At 36.4% G+C, this 21,778-nt stretch overlaps 2 protein-coding genes across 5 annotated transcripts in view; one reads left to right on the forward strand and one right to left on the reverse strand.

Annotated features, from left to right (window-relative positions):
* The first annotated feature begins 697 nt into the window (after window positions 1-697).
* On the forward strand, window positions 698-4,432 carry LOC125263679 (keratin, type I cytoskeletal 19-like). The gene is made up of 8 exons (XM_048182769.1): window positions 698-1,184; window positions 1,505-1,587; window positions 1,896-2,052; window positions 3,105-3,269; window positions 3,358-3,483; window positions 3,739-3,959; window positions 4,066-4,118; window positions 4,210-4,432. The coding sequence occupies exons 1-8, from the start codon at window positions 762-764 to the stop codon at window positions 4,314-4,316; spliced, it is 1,335 nt and encodes a 444-aa protein (XP_048038726.1). The 5' UTR covers window positions 698-761; the 3' UTR covers window positions 4,317-4,432.
* Window positions 4,433-4,501: 69 nt separating this feature from the next.
* The window catches only part of ptpn4b (protein tyrosine phosphatase non-receptor type 4b), a 45,269-nt gene continuing 27,992 nt past the window's right edge, over window positions 4,502-21,778 (reverse strand). For 3 of the 4 annotated variants that reach the window (XM_048182761.1, XM_048182760.1, XM_048182763.1), the window contains 14 exons: window positions 18,284-18,418; window positions 18,020-18,178; window positions 11,285-11,444; window positions 11,126-11,206; window positions 10,542-10,598; window positions 10,154-10,310; window positions 9,879-10,051; window positions 9,124-9,214; window positions 8,976-9,037; window positions 8,733-8,879; window positions 8,148-8,276; window positions 7,919-8,067; window positions 7,693-7,828; window positions 4,502-6,799 (listed from right to left, as the gene is read on the reverse strand). In XM_048182761.1, coding sequence (XP_048038718.1) covers window positions 6,701-6,799; window positions 7,693-7,828; window positions 7,919-8,067; window positions 8,148-8,276; window positions 8,733-8,879; window positions 8,976-9,037; window positions 9,124-9,214; window positions 9,879-10,051; window positions 10,154-10,310; window positions 10,542-10,598; window positions 11,126-11,206; window positions 11,285-11,444; window positions 18,020-18,178; window positions 18,284-18,418 — 1,735 coding nt within the window. In that variant the 3' untranslated portion in view covers window positions 4,502-6,700. The remainder of the gene's footprint in view (window positions 6,800-7,692; window positions 7,829-7,918; window positions 8,068-8,147; window positions 8,277-8,732; window positions 8,880-8,975; window positions 9,038-9,123; window positions 9,215-9,878; window positions 10,052-10,153; window positions 10,311-10,541; window positions 10,599-11,125; window positions 11,207-11,284; window positions 11,445-18,019; window positions 18,179-18,283; window positions 18,419-21,778) is intronic. The other variant, XM_048182764.1, reaches the window with a different exon arrangement.

Below are 21,778 nucleotides of genomic sequence, written 5' to 3' on the forward strand. Positions count from 1 at the left end.
TAATCAGGTAAATCAAGCATATTCCTCACAATTTCACATCTAATCAGGGCGTGGAGTGACAGTGATAATGAACTAGTGGCTTAAAGTCCTCATTTTTCACATACCGAAGAGGGCAATCACCTTATCATGCAGTCACGGCCACTGCAACTGGTATAGAAACACTTTCATTTACAGCCTGCGTAAAGTAGCCTATACATTGATTTGTTGGATTTGTTTTAATGAAAATCCTAACAGAATTAAAAATGAAGCAAAAATATTTCATATAAATATTAATATTCAAATCTTTAAAAAATATTCAATTTAGTAGCAATAATGCGTATTTATAAAACAGCATGCATGAAAATGATTGGTAAAAAGTTGTAGATTAATTATAGCTTGTCATGTCACTCCGCAACCATTCTAAATATTAAACAGAAATAAATGTATGTATTAGGCCTACTGACCTTTTTAGCTCTATTACATGTTTAATCACTGTTACTGCTAACGAAAGTTATCCTGTCCCATTAAACCTTAAACTCTAGGGAATTAATCATACAACCATGTTGATCAGGTTAGACGTGCCTCAGGGCTCTGTCCTGGGCCATTTTACAGGCGCACCCTGGACACACCTGTTTGATGCTTTTCCGATAATCATTACCATAAATAAGCTGAAATAACCCCACCCCTTTGGTCAAACCATATAAAGATCCCCGGCTCTCCAAAACCATTACGCAGCTGTCAGAGGTGTCCAGCAAAGCGCAGAGGTAGCAAGAACGGAAACCATGACTCAGGTTACTCAGTCTTTTTCACGCAAGAGCTTGTCCAGCTCAAGCTCTCGTCCCTTCACCTCCCACTCTCTCAGCGGTGGATACTCCAAGCGCATCGCCGTCGGTCGTGCGCCAAGTGTCTATGCAGGTGCAGGGGGCTCCAGCGTGCGCGTCTCTTACGCACAGAGCAGCAAGAGCGGTTTCGACCTGGCCAGCGCGCTCGGCGGGGGTGACAATGGCTTCGGTGTGGGTTTCAACGAGAAGTCTACCATGCAGAACCTCAACGACCGTCTGGCCACTTACCTGGAGAAAGTGCGCTCCCTGGAGAAAGCCAACGCGGAGCTGGAGCGCCAGATCCGGGAGTGGTACGAGAAGAGAACCCCTGTCTCCAGAGACTACAGCCACTATTATGTCACCATTGAAGATCTGCGCAAAAAAGTGAGTCATTTTACATGACTGAGTTATATAATTTATATTATCTAGTGTGGATTAAGTTATCAGTGTTCTTATCAAAAGCAAGATAACAGAATGAAAACTAAGATGGTCTTTATTTCATTTAATATATATATTATATATGTATCTAATTTTCAATTCTTAAATGATCAGAAAACATAAAAAGTAATCTATGTATTGATATAGACATTAGAACATTACAGAATATATTAAAAAAGGTCTGAGAGGTTTGTTCCAATGCAAAATGTTTGGTTTACCTTCCTAAGCTGTAACTGAGTCTCAATTCTTCATCTGTTCATCTTCAGATCTCCATTGCCAGCCTGGACAATGCCAGAATCATCCTTCAGATCGACAATGCCAAACTGGCAGCCGAGGACTTCAGAGTCAAGTTAGTACAACAAGGAAAAACCTTTACCTTCAAATAGCCTCCTTTAAAACCTCTTTTCATGACGTTTGTGTTGATTTTAATATCAAATCCCATTCTAGTAATTAAAACTTACTATAATTTCCCTGAAAGAAAAAAAAAAAAAAAATGTCTTATTAAACCAGCCAAGACAAGCAAACCAATCTAAGATGCCTTTCCCCCCAGCAGGGTTTGCCCTGTTTTTATGAGCTTGTTAATGTCACGCCCAACATTTTAACACTTCAGATTATCTGAATTCCCATCCTAACCATTGCTATTCTTGGCGGCTTCAGGTATGAGAATGAGTTGGCCATGCGCCAGTCTGTAGAGGCCGACATCGCCGGGCTGAGGAAGGTTCTGGATGAGCTCACCATGACTCGCTCAGATCTCGAGATGCAGATCGAGGGTCTGAAGGAGGAGCTTATTTACCTGAAGAAGAACCATGCAGAGGTGAGATCAAAAATGAATTTTGGCCCTCCAGGCAGGGTAAACCTGGTGGACTGAAGCAAGATCTTTACCCATTAATCCACCAGACCAATAATCTTCTCCAATCAAGTGTAATTTTGAACATATTATTGCTCTATTATCAACGCTTGTCCTGTAATTAACAAATAACCTAAAGCCTTGGAGTTATTTCTACTATGTTCAAAGCTTAAATGGTTAGTTCACCCAAAAATTAAAATTCTGTCATTAATTACTCCCCCTCATGTCATTCCATATCCGTAAGACCTTCGTTCATCTTCGGAACACAAATTAACACTTTCAGATGCCCAGAAAGCTACTAAAGACATATTTAAAACAGTTCATGTGACTACAGTGGTTCAACCTTAATGTTGTTATGAAACTTTTTGTGCGCCAAAAAAACTAAATAATGACTTTATTCAACAATATCTAGTGATGGGCGATTTCAAAACATTGCTTCATGAAGCTTCGAAGCTTTACGAATCTTTTGTTTTGAATCAGTAGTTCGGAGCGTGTATCAAACGGCCAAAGTCACGCCCCCCAGTGGTGAACCAATGAAATTTCAAAACACCTATGAAGTAACAAAGCCTCTAGGGTGAACTAACCATTTAAAGGTGCGGGCATATTTATTTATTTTTTTTTACTGTTGTTTGGCGAAATTTTGCGCGCAAAATCCAGTAATTTCAATAGGAATCTGCACGATCTGGAGTTTTGCATATAGTTCTGTTCACAGATCTCGCTAATTTTTAAGTTGGCCACGTGACTTCATCGTACTTTCAAATCAAGAAGCTTACAGCACGCAAATGCGCATGACCAACTTAAACGACCAAACCTTTTTCACCCTTTTGCAAAACTCCAAATCACGCGCAATCCTATTGGATTGACTGATTTGGACAGCAAAATTGAACTGAGTGACCACACCTTAAAATTCAAAATTCACACGTCTCCAACAATAGCAATTCCCACTTTTAAAACCAATATGAAAAACATGCAATAGATGAAAAATGACATAAGCTAACTGCTATATCATTGATCTGTAGGAGATCGCAGCTCTTCGCGCTCAAATGTCCTCCAGCAGCGTAAACGTGGAGGTTGATGCCGCACCTCAGCAAGACCTGGCCCGCATCATGGAGGAGATCCGACACCAGTATGAAGGCATCACCGAGAAGAACCGCAGAGAAATGGAGGCCTGGTACAAGGGCAAAGTAAGTGCTCATTCTTATTAATCTAATCTGCGATAGCCAATCCGTAAACAATCAGCTAGATGTTGACCTCAAACCTCTTTCCCTGCAGTTCGACGAACTGAACAAGCAGGTCACCACCAGACAAGAAGAATTCTCAATGTCCCGCAATGAAGTCAACGAGCTCAGGAGAACACTGCAGAGCCTGGAGATCGAACTACAGTCGCAGCTTAGCTTGGTAAAAGTCTCTCCTTGTTTTTTAAATGCGTACCATCTTTACTTAAACATTGAAAATATTTCCAATACCACTAGGGGGAGCTTTATTGGACCTAATATACATAGCCACACCCCTAATTATTGTCTATGCTCAAATGTCTACTAGCTTTGATTAATAATATTAAAAAACAATTCCCAGTAGCTGCCTCTAGAGGGAGCAATTTAACATGCATAGTCCCGCCCCCTCACCGTTCTTCTATGCTTTATGATATGACAGAAAGCAGCTCTGGAGGGCACACTGGGAGAGACAGAGTCACGCTACAGCATCCAGCTCAACCAGTTGCAGGTCGTCATTAACAGTCTGGAGGAGGAGCTTTCTCGGATGCGAATTGACATCGAAAGACAGGGCAGTGAATACAAACTGCTTCTGGACATCAAGACCAGACTAGAGATGGAGATCGCCGAGTACAGGAGACTTCTGGACGGAGAGGACATTCAGTAAGACTGTTTTTACAAATAAATAAAGCAAATAAATATTATAATGTCTTTCTAAAGATCATGTGAGTTATATGAACTGTAATAAAATCTTTTTTTTTTGTTACAGGAGACAGGTAATCAAAGTTGTAGAGGTTGTAGCACCTCCTCCTCCCCCCAAGCGTAAGTGTTTTTTTTTTACATTGAGAAAAAATATCAAATAAAATATTATATTTGTTTTATATTTACATTACTTTTTTTTTTCATTATTCAGACGAGCCTGTGGTGACCAAGCGCGTTCGCACCGTCATCGAAGAGGTGGTTGATGGGAAGGTCGTTTCTCGCACAGAGGACGTTGACGTCGAGGTCATGAAGAAGTAAAAACAAAAGCAACAAGATCTGTTAAGTCAGCATGAATTCTCAGCCTTATGATGGCTGTTCGACACCACATGTGAAATCCTTAAAAAAATAAAAAAAGACAAGCTGCAAAATCAAAAGTGTTTGTTCTTTCATTCTTGGATGAATGTTGGGTCGATATTTATCACAAACAACACTGAAAAAAGGAGTTTGAGCTGTATTATATTTGATTTGACGTGTGTCACAAGCGCCAAAAGAAGAGTCAGCTTATTTAAGCACAATTTCAAAATGTACGCCAGTAAGAAACAAAACATTCTGTACAAAAGACGTACTCGCTCTCTCACAGACATACAAACACACAAACACAACTGTGAGATATACAAACATGACAATTTCCTCAGTACTTTTTTTGACGTTTTAAAAACGTACTAAAACAAAAATAACCACCGTTATCTTTTCAGAACACTTTTAATATATAACATTGTATTTACAAATATTTCACATATGACACTATGTAGTTAAGAGCCCCCCCACAGGTGTCTGTATTTGACAAAATGTTCAACATAAATAATTAAACAGCATATTTTCCCCATCACACAATAACGGTATAAATTCTACAGTAGCACAGCTGACTACCACAGTCAGTTGCAAAGTGCTGTCCTTTTTTCGTTCGTTTTTTTCGTTAAATACAAAAATACCACCACTTCCGACGCATCGCCGGCAGTAAATTTCTAGCTGCTGCGCTATAACGACGTACACTAAAGCAAAATCGGCTCACATTCAAAACGGTGGGCGGGATTGGTCCTTGACGCCAAATCGTTTGCGCAATGGCACCGCAAAACATCGTACAGGGGGAAAAATGTTTGAGATGGTGTCAGATTAAAAATGTTTTGCTCTACAATTCAAACTTATCCTTTCCCTTCAAAATGAGAACTTCATGTTTTGCAAACTAAAAACTTAACTGATCATCAAGCATTTGTAAAATGTTGCACTCGAGGTGAATAAAACGATAAAGTGGCCGATGAGTTCTGTAAATGCCATCATCTCTACAGCCATCATAGCAAGTACTAAATGAACTATGACCACCTTACGAGTATATTGCATGTAATAGCTAACGGGTAACTAGTTAGAGAAGAGGAGATATGGATAAGCATAGCCAATGATAAACAGAATTTTAACCTGTATCTTCAGAGAGAAGAGCAGATATTACTCCTCAACAAAGAACGAAATTGTTCATACAGGGCAAACAACTACAATCTGAAGGTAATCGGTTTCTTACAGTAGAAGTTTTGAAATTTAGATTGTAAACATGGAAGAAAATTGGTATTTGAGACTATGATGATGATGATGCTAGACTAAATCGTACGTTAAACTTTTAATTTGCGTCCATACTCATCAACTAAGTATCCAGTTTCCACCAACAAAGCTAATGTGAAATTCACAGCTTTAACTTCTAAATAAAATGCTTCAAAGATCCGGCAAACGTGGATCTGAGAGCAGAACAGCTGCCTGATGCATATTTTACGATACAAACGTCAGGCGTTTTACGCACTACACGTAGCCTTGCAATAAATAGTGATTAGCCAAAGCGACGCACCAATTGTTTTTAGAGGCAAACAGCTGTGAAATTTGGCAGCAAGAAACATCTTCACCATGGCTCATTTTCAACGCAGCTGGTGCCTGTTAATTTCACTAAATTTAGAGACAACCGTAATGTTATCGTGAAACTAGCATAAAGTACTTTCGTTACTTGATACAATCTAAAGTACCTTGCGAATAACCTCAAAATCCTTAACGCGTCAGGGTAAAAACGAATGAAATGTGTCAAGAAAAGCTTTATCGACTGACTGCTTTTGTTTGACAATTAAAAAACAAAAACAAAATGTACGTTAACAATTTAAACCTATGTTTTAAACGTTAAAACTAAACAGTCACAGTCAAGAAAAGGGAAGAGAATGGGGCGAGCACCTGTTGCTTTTAAGTCAACTGTTTAAAAAAAAAAACAAAAAAAAAAAACAAAAAAACAAACAAATAAATAACCAGTAAAACATAAAATGCTGTTGTTAGTTGCAAGTTAATTCTGACATGGACTGTGGCTCATTTCAGCTTTTGGCACGAAAGCAAAAGCTCATTTCTTTCTCCGACCCAAATAGTTAACGTTATTAACAGTACCTATTAATCAGTAACGTGATACTGCGTTTTTGTTTTCTTTTTTCGTAAAAACGAAAAATCCCCTTAAGTCATTGTTTGTCGCTGTAAAGTGCAATAGTGCTTTTTCGTCTGTATTCTAGCTTGCAGGCAGTCATGTCCACAGCCTTCCAGCAGGAGGCAACAGCGAGCTGAGCGCAGATCTCACAGGCAGTAGTTGTAAATCACAGAAGAACCTCAGAAATGCTGAAGGGTGGCGTTCATTCTTCCTTTTCGACCGGAGGCTCAGTCTCGAATGGTTTTACAATCTCCTCTTCGTAAACTTTCAAAATCGCTTCGCAGACGAAACGGTACTGGCTCTGCAAACAAACAAAAAGGAAATCAAGTGACTCGGCTGCATGATAAACTATGCCTAACAGATCATTCAACGCAATATGGTTGTACGCAATTTTTGAGAGTCTGTACACAAGGTTTGTAGCATTGAATCTGTGAAATTTATAAACTTAGATTGAGATTTTCATAGCAAGTCAACTATGTAGCTCATGGTAGAACTTTTTGTTTTGGATAAAAGCATCTGTCAAACGAGTAAATGAAAATCTGTCCTAAACATTAAAGGAAGAGTTCAACCAAAATGAAAATTATACTATTATCACCGGCTTCCAACAACAGCCGTACGCGTTCACGAGCGAATCAAGTTCCGGCGGGAGGGTGACCTCTGACCCCATGTAGGACGTATGATGAGGTGTAGCGTAAGCTTAGGTGAGAACTGACGAATGAGGAAGCATAAAGGATAGAGCAAAACAAAATGGTGGTCACGAATTAGAACTCTGAAAGTCTTAGGATTTCGATATAAGAGGAGCTAAATCATACGTCGGGTCAGAGGTCACCCTTCTCCCGGGACTCGACTCTTGTGAAGCCAGTGATTATAGTTTATAAAGTTTTAAATATGGATGTTTTCTTACAAAAAGCCATCGTTTCTCTTTAGAAGGCATTTATTAACTTACTGGAGCCGTATGGATCACTTTTAATGGTGGATGGATGCGCTTTTTGGAGCTTCAAAAGCTGGAAAGGGCTAGGATATTATTTATTATAACTGATTGTGTTCGGCTGAAAGAAGAAAGTCATATACAACTAGGATGTCTTGAGGGTGAGTAAATTATGGGATTGTTTTCATTTTTGGGTGAACTATTCCTTTAATCAATCAAACAGTCTCTTCCTGTCTAAGAGGGCGGTTGCGGACCAGACTACTCACAGGAGTCTGGATCATCATGGCACGCTGGTCTCTCATGGTTCTGACGATGTCTAAGGGATACACCGACTGACCATTTTCTATCAAACACATCGCTGTCTCCATGGTGATAAGCACCCCAGTGCGACCAATCCCGGCACTGAAAGAGAAAGGGGTGGAGTCAATAAACAAATCATTGTGTTTTTTTTTACTTATAAGAGATAACGTCAGGGCATTTTCAGGGCCTGACCTGCAATGAACCACCACAGGTTCTGGAGTGTCGGCTCTTTTGCTGCGTACTTGACTGACAAAGTTCAGGAAGTCCGACGAATCATCTGGCACGCCGTGATCGGGCCACGCCAAGTACTGCATCTGACAAATCTGCCTTTCTTCTTTACTCTGTACAAACATCCAAACAGACATTAGCGCGTACGTTTATTTACACTAATAAATAAGGAGCATTTAAACAGGTGTGTCACCTCCAGGTGTGTAAGAGTCAGATCTCTCAGCAGGTATGCAGAGTTCCCTTCCTCCGACACGCATGTAACCTGGAAACCTCCATAGGTGCCACTTGCAGAAACATTTGGCCAGTATTGATGACATTTCACCTGAAAGGTAAAATGTCCAATTTACCATATTATCCAAAATCATCAATAGAAAACAACATTTTACTGCCACACATTTTGATGAGATTACAACCTTGTGTAGGACAAAAGCAAAAAACATTTAACTTCCCTAAAATGGCCTTTCCAATTGAAAGTAAATATTTAATAACAATTAATGTAGGTCAGGACTTGGATCGTGAGATTTTGGAATAACCTAGCCCATAAATTCATTGGTTAATATTTTAGCCCCGCCCTCAAGGCCTTGATTATATCAGCAGAAAAGAGTTTTAATCAAGAATCATCTTATAGTTTATAAATATCAATATATAAAAAATATTATATAGTATTTTTTATAATTTGTATAATGTAAATAATTCAATTTAATTAATAAATACAAATTTTTACTACCTTTTTGTTAGTGTTTTTTTTTTTCAAAAAAAAAAAAAAAAAAATTCATACCCTGCCACGTTCAACTTGAGTTGTGAGCATGACCACAAGGGCGGCGCTCTGTTCCCACACCATCTGCCAAAAGTCTGAGCAGGTACCAGGAAGTGGCCCTTGGCAAGCAATATACCGCTTTACTTCACCTTTACTTGGGACTTCCATCTGAAAACACATACAAATATATACAGATTTTCAATCTCTCTGAACAAAACTTTACCAAAATAACTTAAAAATAAAAATAACCAGAAGAATGCTCACATTGATGAAATTTGCATTGATATAATCATCCGTCCCCTTTAATACAACTCGAGTGGTGTCATCTGTGTCACAAAATAAACTGTTATGAATGTCCAGCTAATCATGAAAACATTTCAGAGTCCAACACAAACACAAGCTGTGTACTCACATGGAGAAATGTCCCGATAACGGTTTTTGGAGATGTTTTGTGGCAATCTGGCGCATGACATGGACATCCCAGGACGTTTCCTGTACAGTTGCTATAGGAGTAAAATACATATTTGCCATCAAACAAATGTTATGGGGTAAAAAAAAAAAAAAAGAAAAAAAAAAAAAGACATTTTCCATCTATATTAAGACACGATGAAGTAAACAAAAATAACATGAATTTACCATACGGTCTTGTTTACTGTAATGTTATTGTGTACCATTAGCATGTTATATTCATAACCTAATTATTGCTAATTAACAAGCTAAATTAAGCTTTCGGTTAGTACAAGTTCGTGACATAAAAACGGCAGGCTCAGCAAACAGGAAGTAATCGAGACAGCCTAAAAAAAAGAGCAGCAGGAAATTATGTGAGAAGAATGTGATTCAGCCGACAGCCCAGAGCAGTTGAATATTTTTAGATAAAAAACAACCAGAAATGAAGCTCAAACTGGATCTACAATGACTGAGCTACTTTTCAAATAATTTTTGGTTCCAAATCTTTATCAATTTTACTGGTAGTTCACTGTATGAAGAATTCTTGGGTATAACATGTCACAGTTTACTTCATTTTGCTATCCTCACACATAAATGAACTATAGTGTCCTGCACCCACTAGTAAAAATATATCAAAAATATCTGAATAATTTTTGGTTTGACTAATATATATACACACTTGAAATGTATATCCATCTGTTTGTGTCTCTGCTGACTTACATCAAACTGAGCAAGCACGGTACCACTGGAAAGACCGTCTTTCAGCAGCTGTATTGAGGACCTCAAACTATCAGCCTCCGAGTGGCTCTGCTCTAGACCGGACGTCTCCGGAATGTACTGGAAATCTGGCTCCAGATCCAACTTCTCCTGCTCCTCGTCCACATCATAGATAGCTGATGGAAAAGAAAGGAGAGAAAGTGAGTGTATTATAAATTTTACATACAATTCTAACTCTTAAAATTTGAATTTTGGAGCTCCATCCAGGCGGATCGTACCATTGGGTCTGACAAGCAGAATGAGCTCTCCTGATTGGTCCTCACAGCTGGCCTTAATTATCATAACCACATCATCGTGAGTGTGCTCTGAGATATCACGGCCATTAATCAGCACGACCTGGTCGCCCTCGTTGAGGCGCGGCATACACATATCAGCCTAAGAGAGGTCAAAGGTCACAGATGAAGGGTTAGGGTTAGAAAAACAGTGACTAGTCAAAAATCAACATGCATTCAACAATGTTCAAATGACAAACTGAATTCAAAATTGTTTAAACTTTAATATTCTTTATTGGATGCAATCAAGAATCATTCATCGTCAGGCTAAGCTGTGTGACATGTCACCTGACTTCAAAAGAAAACACCTGATCTGAGTGATGCATAAATTTACCGGAGTTCCTGGAGCCACACGGGACACTATGATGGGCATCCTCTGATCAGCGCCACCCTGTGGAGGAGGAGAATTATCTATTTCTCTAATATATTATGGGATATATTAAAAATAAAGAAATGAATAAATAAAAATACATAGATGCATACATACAAAATAAATTTTTTATACACAAATATAAATAACAACAATTTAATAATGCTAATTTAATACCTAATATATAAATATAAATTGATACAATTGTAATTAAATAAAAATATACAATTTTAAAATTGTTACTTTAAAATGGTTTATAACAATTGTTATTTAAAAAAAATACATATATATTTATAAAAATGTACATTTTTTATTGTTAACAGTACTAACATTTTAATCTCTCTATACATTTATGTATACGCACAAATACATTACACTTCATTGCTATAGTAATGAATACATAACATACATACATATCTCATCTGATAGATAAACAGATAGATAAGCAACATCAAACAGATGCTTTTATAATTTACATGCATTTATAATTTACAACATTCAGTTTTAGCTCATCAAAAGCGTAATTATAACGCACAATCAAAACATACCTTAACGTTAAATCCAAATCGTCCGTTTTCATCTGGCCTCATTTTAATCAGAACAAGATTGTCATGAGGCACGGCTCCATTCTGTGGAAACAAAGACAATATGAATCATTTGAATCAAGATGAACAAACACATGTAGTGTGAGTGTGAGTTTTCCTCACCATGCTCTTTCCTGACGGCGCAGGTACATTGTATAATTCGCTGAGGTGGTCGTCCAGCTCGTGCTGAGACTGTGATCTGCCGTTGTGGGTCAGAGGGTCTTTTCTGGACTGTTTTGGGGGCAGAGCGGGAGGCTGCTCATCGGTCGTTACATCGGGAGACCTGAAAAAACATTAATGCAAAGGTGAATGACTGAATACTTCACATACTGCATTTGTAGGGCGCTTAGTGGTCAGGGCTGGTAAACCAAAGGTCCTGGTCCAAACATGAACCAAATAAATACATAAAAATGCATAAAGCAAATGTTTGACAATCTAAAAGTAATGAAAAAACAAATTATGGAAAACACTCAAGTGTAAGTGTATAGCGCCATCTATCGCATTTTTAGAGAAACAAACATCACATCTCTTCTAATGCCACACTGGTACCATTTAAAGTCACCATGAAATCAAAATTGACATATACATACATTATATATATATATATATATATATATATATATATATACATTATATATATATATAAAATTTTTTACAACTTTTGTATTTGCAGACCTTAATGTAGAGAGACTGGAATCTACAGATAAAATATTAAACAGCTTTTACAATTTTAATAATACAATTTTCACGTACCCATATTAAAATCTGGTCAATACACATAAACAGTGATGAATATGATTAAAATATATATATTTTTTATATTTACATATGCATTTTATATAATTTTTTATCTAAAGATATAAACTGAAAACTAAAATCAATAGATTTTAATCAATGTTTTGGTACTTAAGTGAATCTAGGTATCAGAACATTATTAATATTAATAACTACTCAATTTGACATTAATAAGTGATGAGAAAGTTGAGTAATTGCGATGCGTTTAGTCCTTTACTATAAGAAAACAGTCTTCAAGAAACAGTGCTCTTAAAAGGATTACTCCACTTTTAAATAAACTTTTCCTGATAATTTACTCACCCCCATGTCATCCAAGATGTTCATGTCTTTCTTTCTTCAGTTGAAAAGAAATTTAGGTTTTTGATGAAAACATTCCAAGATTTTTCTCCTTATAGTGGAGTTGAATGGGCACCAAACGATTGAAGGTCAAAATTAGTTTCACTGCATCTTCAAATTGTTCTGCACGATCCCAGATGAGAGTTAAGGGTCTTATCTAGTGAAACCATCAATTTCTGAGAAAAATGTAAAATTATATAAGTTTTAACCAGAAATTCTCATCTTGAACTAGCTCTCTTCTTCTCCTCTATTAGAATTCCAGCAGTGTAGACGCTGCTTAGCATATTACTGCCCTCCACAGGTCAAAGTTTGAACTAATTGTTATATACTATTGAACTAGCATATTGCATATAAAAATTTGTTCAAACTTTGACCTGTAGAGGGCAGTAATACACTTAGCAGTGTCTACACTGCCGGAATTCTAATAAAGAAAAAGAAGAAGAGAGCTAGTTCAAGATGAGCATTTCTGGTTAAAATATTTTTCTTTTCTTTTTTTTTCAGAAAATGAGCAATGGTTTCACTAGATAAGACCCTTATTTCTCATCTGGGATCGTGTTGAACAATTTGAAGCTGCAGTGAAACTAATTTTGACCTTCAATCGTTTGGAGCCCATTGAAGTCCACTATATGGAAAAAAATCCTGGAATGTTTTCATCAAAAAATTTAATTTCTTTTCGACTGAAGAAAGAAAGACATGGACATCTTGGATGACATGGGGGTGAGTAAATTATCAGGAAAAGTTTATTTAAAAGTGAACTAATCCTTTAAGAAGACCTCAGATGACCAACACCTATGAAGAGACGGCGGCAGCTCCTGCGAAGACTTCAGAAGACGCAATCATCTGGATCAACATGCACATTCCCAAATTTCTATATATCCTAATTATTGTTAATATGTAATTAATTTTTCCAGGAGCTCATTGCTTCTACCTTCAGTTAAACTGCTAACAGTGATTGTAAATTAATTGCCTAAATGATTACATTATTTGCTAATCTGCATTCTTTAAATTGTGATGTTGACATGCATTCTCTGTAAAGCTGCTTTGAAACGATATGTATCGTGAAAAGCGCTATACAAATACATGTGAATTGAATTGAAATGAATTAAATCTATACATTAAATTTAGCACTAGAGAGGAAGAAACAAAATGTCCAAAATTGAACATCCAATATTGGTGGATAAATATCCGATGCAGTTGAAATTTTTAAAATACTTTTTTGCAGTTTTATTATAAAAGTAGAGACCTTTGACTTCTCACAGATCTTTTCACTTAGGAGTGTTTCATAAATTTTCCAGTAGTGCACGAATACCGGATGAGGATTTTTGCCTTTACAGAGAGCAATTTCAAGCAGATTGAATATTTTAGAGCCAATCATAACTTTAATTCACTCCTTTTTCCAAGTCTGAAATTTGACATTTTCACAATCCCAGTTTTTTCCACGACCGTCCGTGGGAACCTTGCCTGTAAACGGGGATAAACTGAACTGTAAACCATCCAAGGATCATGGGTAAGATGATCTGATTCCCTCATAATCATTTGCAGACTTTTCATAAAACAGCATTGCCTAGGCAACAATGATGATTTATGTTCTGTAAGTAAGTAGCAGGAGGCATAAGCGGCGCTGTATATCTGCTGGGTGTTTAGTGAAGATTTCCAACAATTCATCAAAGCTCGGCATATTTGCATACCAGGCGGAGAGTATTAAGACCCGGGACTGTTGCTCAGAGAGAAGCCATGTCTGTGTTCACACACACAAACACACACACACAGTGTCTCATTATGAATGCTCAGATTTCAAGCATGAAAGCCCCTCTACTCTGCAGTCTATAGACAGCGCTCAGCGCCCTGGCCTCCAGGACATTTACATAATAAAAACAAACGAGGCGAAAAAAATTCACCGTTACAACGAATAGCAGGATTGTTTCAATTGTCAGGCTGAAGGGAGAGATATCCGATTCGTCTTTTGTGTTGTTTAACTGCGGGTTGAATGTGCCGAATCGAAAACGCGACGCGACACCATATAGACGAAATGAATGAAGGCTGGTGCTAGTTACCGTACAGTTTTGGGTCAAGCTGCCTTATAATTAGACTTAATGTAACACTCAGGCTTTGTTTTGTAGAAAATATCAACTTTTCAAATGTTAGGGCTGTAACAACTAATTGATTAAATTTAGATTTTAAACTTTTCTCGCAAACAATGAGACCCACAAAACTTTAGCAAAACGAATTTCATAAATGCAATAGTTTGCGTAAAAATGGTTTTACTAATAATTGTAAGGCAGCAATAACTAGGCGATAAAATAAAGAAGAAATAATAATGAAAGTTGCTGAGAAATGTCACTTCTGATTAACTAAGATTTTTTCGTGTAAACTACAAACTGGCACAATAGTTTGTGCAAACATGTTTTTACTTTGAGTAAAAAAGTGATTAACATAACGTTAGGGCCGCAAATATTTAGCAATGAAATCAATAAAAATTTATAGCGAAATGTAAGAGTCCAAATGTAGCAAAATCATTTTTTTTTTCAGACAAAAAAAAAAAAAAAATGTAGGCCAACAAAAACTAAGCAATAAAAGTCCATAAAAACAACAAAAACTGCTGAAAATGATCGTCAGTATCACTTAATTACATTTTTTTTTTGCACAATGTACAAGAAAATCATGCTAGAAAAATAAATAAAATGTGTTATTTTTATCCAATTAATCATTTAAAACAAATAAATCAATAAATAAAAAATGTAATGGTTGTTAGTAGCACTAACAAAGTTTAAAAAAAACTCTTAAACTAAAGAATATCTAAATATATAAAACATATATATCTAGCAAAAACAATCTAGCAATGATGCCATTGTCATTTGCTTACTGAATTTTGATTGGTCCTTACTTCATTTATCTGCATACTGAATTTTGATTAGGCTATTATTTCTTGCAGCTACTGAATTTTGAATTGAACTCTGATTATTCTTGATCACATTTCACCTTTTAAGTACAGGAATTTTTTTCAGGTCAAAAAAAAAAAAAAAAAAAAGAAAGGAGATAACAAGCACGACTCATCTTTATGAACATGAAAACTCCACAACAAAAGTCAACTACACACAGTGATTCAAAGGTTAACTGGACAACCCAGATTTGGAAATTCTGACATTGCGAAATGAGATTGGTGGCACGATCTGAGAAAGGAAATGCGTGTTATGCGTGGTCACAGCTCATTCCATTGGAAAATAATGCTTGGTTCACCAGTGTGAATTCAATCAGTCCTGCCACCGTCACACACTGAACTGTGCCCACCACAAAGCTCAAATCAATTTCCCCTAGCTCAAAAGCTTGCCGTTTCTCAGACTGAAACGTGTGTGAAAACAGTGTTCAACCAACAATGTGTCACTTCGTCAGAGGTGTGTGGTCACATGATATTAAACCTCAGGTTGCTAGCGAGAGTGTGCGTCTACAGTGTAGTGCTAAAATAAGAACAGCGGAAACTTTGATGACTCAAAGTGTGTCAGTCCAGCCCTGAAAGCCTCATCATCAAGCAGATCAAAATCTAGAAATGAGTAATCTTTGAATACAAATATTAAAAATTGTCTAACTGGACACAACACAACTAAAGGGGTAATAGATTACCTATTCGAACTTTTACAGGACACACACTAGCAAACATAAATACAGTGTGGTTGTCAAACACAGGAGAGTTTTAGCATCATAACATTTAGCCTACAAGCTGTACTGGGTGGAAAATTCATGTGGCTTATCTTCACAATGGCCTGAAACACACTGCCAAATGCCATGACAAAACTCAACATGTCAGTCTGACAAAAACATTATGGTTAAAAATAATTTGATAATTGAGTCATTGAAGAGGATGAAAGTTTGTGATAAACAGCTGCATGTCTTATGTAAACACTGTTACATGTAAACTATAAAGTTACATATTAAAATCAATGCAATAGTTTACACAAACATGTTTTTATGAATAAGCAACAAAATGTTAGGGTCGCAAAAATTAAAAAAAATTAAAAATAAAAATATTAATGTATTGTGAAAACCATTGAAAATGAATGTAAATGTCGGTTGTTTTTACGCTAACGTTGTAACATTTCAATTTTAAACTTTTTGCACAATGTATAGTGCATATTGTACAAGAATATGCTTTAAATATACTATAAATAAAACATGCCATTTATAATAAATTCTTAACTTAAATAAATCAAATTAATCGGCTATATAAATAGCTGTTAGTAGCACTAACTTTTAAAAGTTACAACTTTTACTGTTAGAAAAGCATTCAAAATATTACAAATCTGCCAAATTATGTCATTGTCATATTTGCATATTGAATTGCAATTATTCCTTTCCTAAGACAATGAAGAGGATTAAATTTTGTGATAAACATTCAGTGTAAACTATTAAAGGGGTCATATAATGCCACTTTTACAAGATGTAAAATAAGTCTCTGATGTCCCCATAGTGTGTATGTGAAGTTTGAGCTCAAAATACCCCACAGATGATTTTTTTTAATAGCATGTTAAATTTGAGGGTGAGCAAAAATGTTCAAGTTTTTGTGTGTGTCCCTTTAAATGCAAATGAGCTGCTGCTCCCAATAAGAGGGCGGAGTTTCCAGAGCTGGTGTTAGCAGCTCCGATTACCTCACGCAGACTCACTGAAAATGTCAAACTGTTCAGCCTTTTAACCGGAGTCGAACACTGATGGAGAGACTCAAGAAGAATTGACAACATGTAGAATGCAACAGGATGTTTCTGAATGGTTAGTTGATGAATTTATGTAGCTGATGTGGAGTTAACTATCTTAAAGTCATTGATTAGCATGTTCTGTCATGATCATCTATAAATCGCTCATGTGGGAACTGTTGAAAGATGCATGAAGATAGAACAGGTATAGTTTAGTTTAATTACGGTTATATTGTCATCTTGCTTTTATGACATGCTATTGCATTTGTGTTGCATACTATATTGCAATAACATGGCCTCACCCCTTAGTTGCGTGTTCTCGGGGGCAGATTTTATGTAAATTTTAGGGTTTGTGATGTCACCAACCCTGGAAGAAGCTCGTGGTAGTCCCTACCAGCTGTTTGTTGTCTTTGAAAGAAAATATCTCCCTTTGCTTTGAACTTTGAGCATCATAACTTTGCAGATGTTGTTTATGCTCAAACAGCAACATTACACACTAACTAAAGTTAAAAAAGTGAAATCATAATCAACCACCCCTTTAAACTGAATGCAATAGTTTGCATAAACATGATTAACAAAATGTTTTGGCCCAATGAAACTAATAAAACTGTATTGCGAATATTGACCGTTTTTACACTCAACCTTTTTTGCACAAATTGTATAGTGTACATTTACACTTTTTACTGCTTTAAATTTTGCACATTGTACAAGAACAACATGCTTTTAAAAAATACTGTAGATAAAACTAGCCATTTATATTAAATTACTCATTTAAACAAATAAATGAACAAATTAATCAACTATCGGTTTATTAGTAGCACTAACTTTTAAAAAGTTAAAAATTTTACAGTAAGAATGTTCTGCATTCAAAAATATTACTAATTCATTGTCATGTTTGCATACTGAACTGTGATTGTTTCTTTTCCTGAGACATTAATAATAATAAGTTTGTGATAACGAGGACAGTTTTTTTTTTTTTTTTTATTTCTATTGTTTTATGACTTGGTTGATCTGGAGTGCCTAAGACAAAAAGTTAGAAACTCACGGTGTCGAGTCCAGGCTGATGCTATTGGCCTGCGTGGAGGATGCAGACTTGTGATTGGTTAACGTCTGGCATGGCGAGTCATCGATCACGTGATCGACTAGGTGACCGATGGAGGACGGCCTAACCCGCGCACCCTCGGTGGTAAACACGGAGTTACTGCTGAGGAAAGAAACAAATTAAAAACTTAAACTGTGTAAGTGACTGCTAACCCACAGATTGGACGAACCTGGATATGTGGGTAAGTTTGTGTTTGCGTGAACTCACTGATCGGGCGAGTCTGGCGGAGAACGGTTCGGCAGACTCTGAGTCTCGAGTCGGTCGTCCGAGAGGGAATTCCTGCTGACGGTCTCCCAGTCCAAACCGCTCATCAGTCTCCTGACCAGAGGCTTGCTTGGTGACCTGGAAACACATTCGATTCACAGAAGATCATTTATAATGTGACAACCTGCTCCATCAGCCAGAACCACAAGAAACATTGTAGAATTCAATTTCCAATGTAAAACACAAATCAGAATATTTTGCTTTTGAAAATTTTAGGACCACTACTACTGTGACATTACTTAGCATTCACGTAAACCAACATTTGACACATATACATTATATAACTATTATAATTACGATCTTTATACGATCTTTTATTTTTATATCACTATTTTTGGCAGTGAAACAGTAGTTTACAAACAAGTGTTCTTTCCTGTTACCTTTGGTTTGTATACATTCCACAATCTTAGTGTAAACTTTAGGAATATTGTGAAAAAAATGTCAGCTTCAACATTATTTGCAGTAAGTAAACCAACAAGGTATATTTTACACATTTTGATTTTTTTTCCCAACTAAAGCTTTAAAGTTTGCAATGAACAAACACTAATTTACAAACTATGTTTCCTGTTACAATGTTTATTACTCCTGAAAAAAGTGCCTCAAAAGTCCATTTTTCAATTTTGCGATATATCAACAAATTTACGTACACCAAAATTGCACATTTTACACATTACAATGTTTGTTTCCAACAAATCCATCAGAAAAAGGTTACAAGAAATACACCAACACTACTCTTTCCTGTTACGATCTTCGTACATTGCTACTCCTAAAAACTATAAATATCAAACTTTTTCTGATGAAACATCCAAAAAAATGATTACACAGAAACTAATTTTCAAAGAAAATGTTCTTTTCGGTAAACTTAAGCTACTCCTTAAGTATTTACACTAGATAACTGTAGTTACAACAAACATGGTTTTCTTTTGCCTTGTTCGTACACATGCTACTTCTAATCAAAGTGCCCTGAAACTTTTCTCAAGTTATTTACTGGATTTTGTACACTTTAGAAATACTACTAAAAACATTCCAACTTCAACTCATTTTGTGATGTATCTTAACATTTACATAAACCAACTTTTTACACATTTTACAATGTGTTTTTTTTTCCCCCAACAAAGATATCAGAAAAATGTGAGAAGCAATACGCCAACACTAGTTTACAAACAAACGCTCTTTTATGTTAGGTTACGATGTTCACACGCGCTTCTTCTGAAAACCACAAATATCTGTGAATCTTTAGACTGAGACGTTCCTCAAAAAGCATTGAGAGGACCTTTAAATTATTATCATATACTAAACTGAGAACAAGTCGGTGTAGACAAAAAGAAATACCTCCTTGAAGTGTGATGAAACATAAATCGTAGTTTAATTTTCAGCCTCAGCATCTTCGAACAAACTCTGCTCTCGAAGCAAACTTCTGAGTGTGTTTTCACAAACATGTGCACGACATGCGCACGCCCTTCACAGCCGTGTGCTACACAGCCCTGCTTATACTTCCTGTGTTTGGGTGTCGTTCTGAGAACATCTGACCACATTACTGACAAACACACACTGACACTTAACACCACAGGGATCAAAATAGGCGGGATGCATCACACCCAAACACACACAAATCAACACACTATCAAACAGATGTGATGGTATCAAATTTTCATGTTGCGATAATTGCTGAATCTTTTCTCACGGAATACGGCAATATCACGATACTGAAATATGGTGCAAAAAAAGTGTTGTCATACTATAACAGGTTTAATAACTTGTTTTTTTCTTATAACAAAAAGAACTCTGAACATTTAAAGGTGCCCTAGAACCTCTTTTCAAAAGATGTAATATAAGTCTAAGGTGTCCCCTGAACGTGTCTGTGAAGTTTCAGCTCAAAATACCCCATAGATTGTTTTTAATTAATTTTTTTAACTGCCTATTTTGAGCCATTATTACATATGCAACGATTAAGCGTGCGGCCCCTTTAAATCTCCTGCTCCTCCGCCCCCCCCGCGAGCTCTCGACTGCCTTGAACAGCAAACACAAAGTTCACACAGCTAATATAACCCTCAAAATGGATCTTTACAAAGTGTTCATCATGCATACATCGATTCCTGTGAGTATTGTATTTATTTGAATGTTTACATTTGATTCTGAATGAGTTTGATTGTGCTCCGTGGCTAACGGGCTAATGCTACACTGTTGGAGAGATTTATAAAGAATGAAGTTGTGTTTATGAATTATACAGACTGGCTCTTGTCTCCGTGAATACAGTAAGAAACGACGGTAACTTTAACCTCATTTAACAGTACATTAGCAACATGCTAACGAAACATTTAGAAAGACAATTTACAAATATCACTAAAAATATCATGTTATCATGGATCATGTCAGTTATTATTGCTCCATCTGCCATTTTTCGCTATTGTCCTTGCTTGCTTACCTAGTCTGATGATTCGGCTGTGCACATCCAGACGTCCTGCCCTTGTGTAATGTACTGAACATGGGCTGGCATATGTAAATATTGGGGGCGTACACCCCGACTGTTACGTAACAGTCAGTGTTATGTTGAGATTCGCCTGTTCTTTGGAGGTCTTTTAAACAAATGAGATTTATATAAGGAGGAGGAAACAGTGGAGTTTGAGACTCACTGTATGTCATTTCCATGTACCGAACTCTTGTTATTCAACTATGCCGAGGTAAATTCAATTTTTTAATCTAGGGCACCTTTAAATACAATAAAGCAATACACAAAAATGTATAAAGTAAACGAATTTCAACAATTATAACATTTTAAAGTGCAAAAGAATTATAAAGAACAATAGGTAACACTTTACCATAAAGTCTCATTAGTTAGAGTTAGTTATTATTCTTTAACGTTAGTTTAAAAAAAAAAAAAAAAAAAAATTATATACAACGATCATGTTAGCTCAGATCCATTAAATAATAGTTACAACTTTTGATTTTAATAATGTGTTATTAAATGTTGAAATTAACATTAAAATTAATAAATGCTAAGTAGTATTGTTCATTGTCAGTTTATGTTAACTAATGAATTAACTATTGTTAACTAATGAAGCCTTATTGTAACGTGTTTATTGCATCACGGTACACACATCACGGTTCGGTGCATACAGTCAGACTTAGTAGGGCAGCGTCATTAAATCGATGCTTCTCGATTCGTGGATCGATTCTGAGATTTTCCGAATACAATGTGTTTCTCTTTCGAATTGATTCTGAACTTAGTTTTTAACAGCAGATGGTAATGCAACACAACAGGAAAAAAGCAGAAGATGAAGAGACGATCTCTGCACCAACTCAAAACAAGAGTTCAGATGGCACGCAAGAGCTTGCTAGTAGTCTATACGCGGAGTTTCGATTCGTTTTTGTGACGCGCTCCACAAGCTTCACGGAAATTAACCCGAGACAGCAGAAAGCGGAATCCTGTTTGTTTTC

The sequence above is a fragment of the Megalobrama amblycephala genome, linkage group LG2 (genome assembly GCF_018812025.1).
Source record: "Megalobrama amblycephala isolate DHTTF-2021 linkage group LG2, ASM1881202v1, whole genome shotgun sequence".
In the NCBI taxonomy this organism is placed as follows: Eukaryota; Metazoa; Chordata; class Actinopteri; order Cypriniformes; family Xenocyprididae; genus Megalobrama; species Megalobrama amblycephala.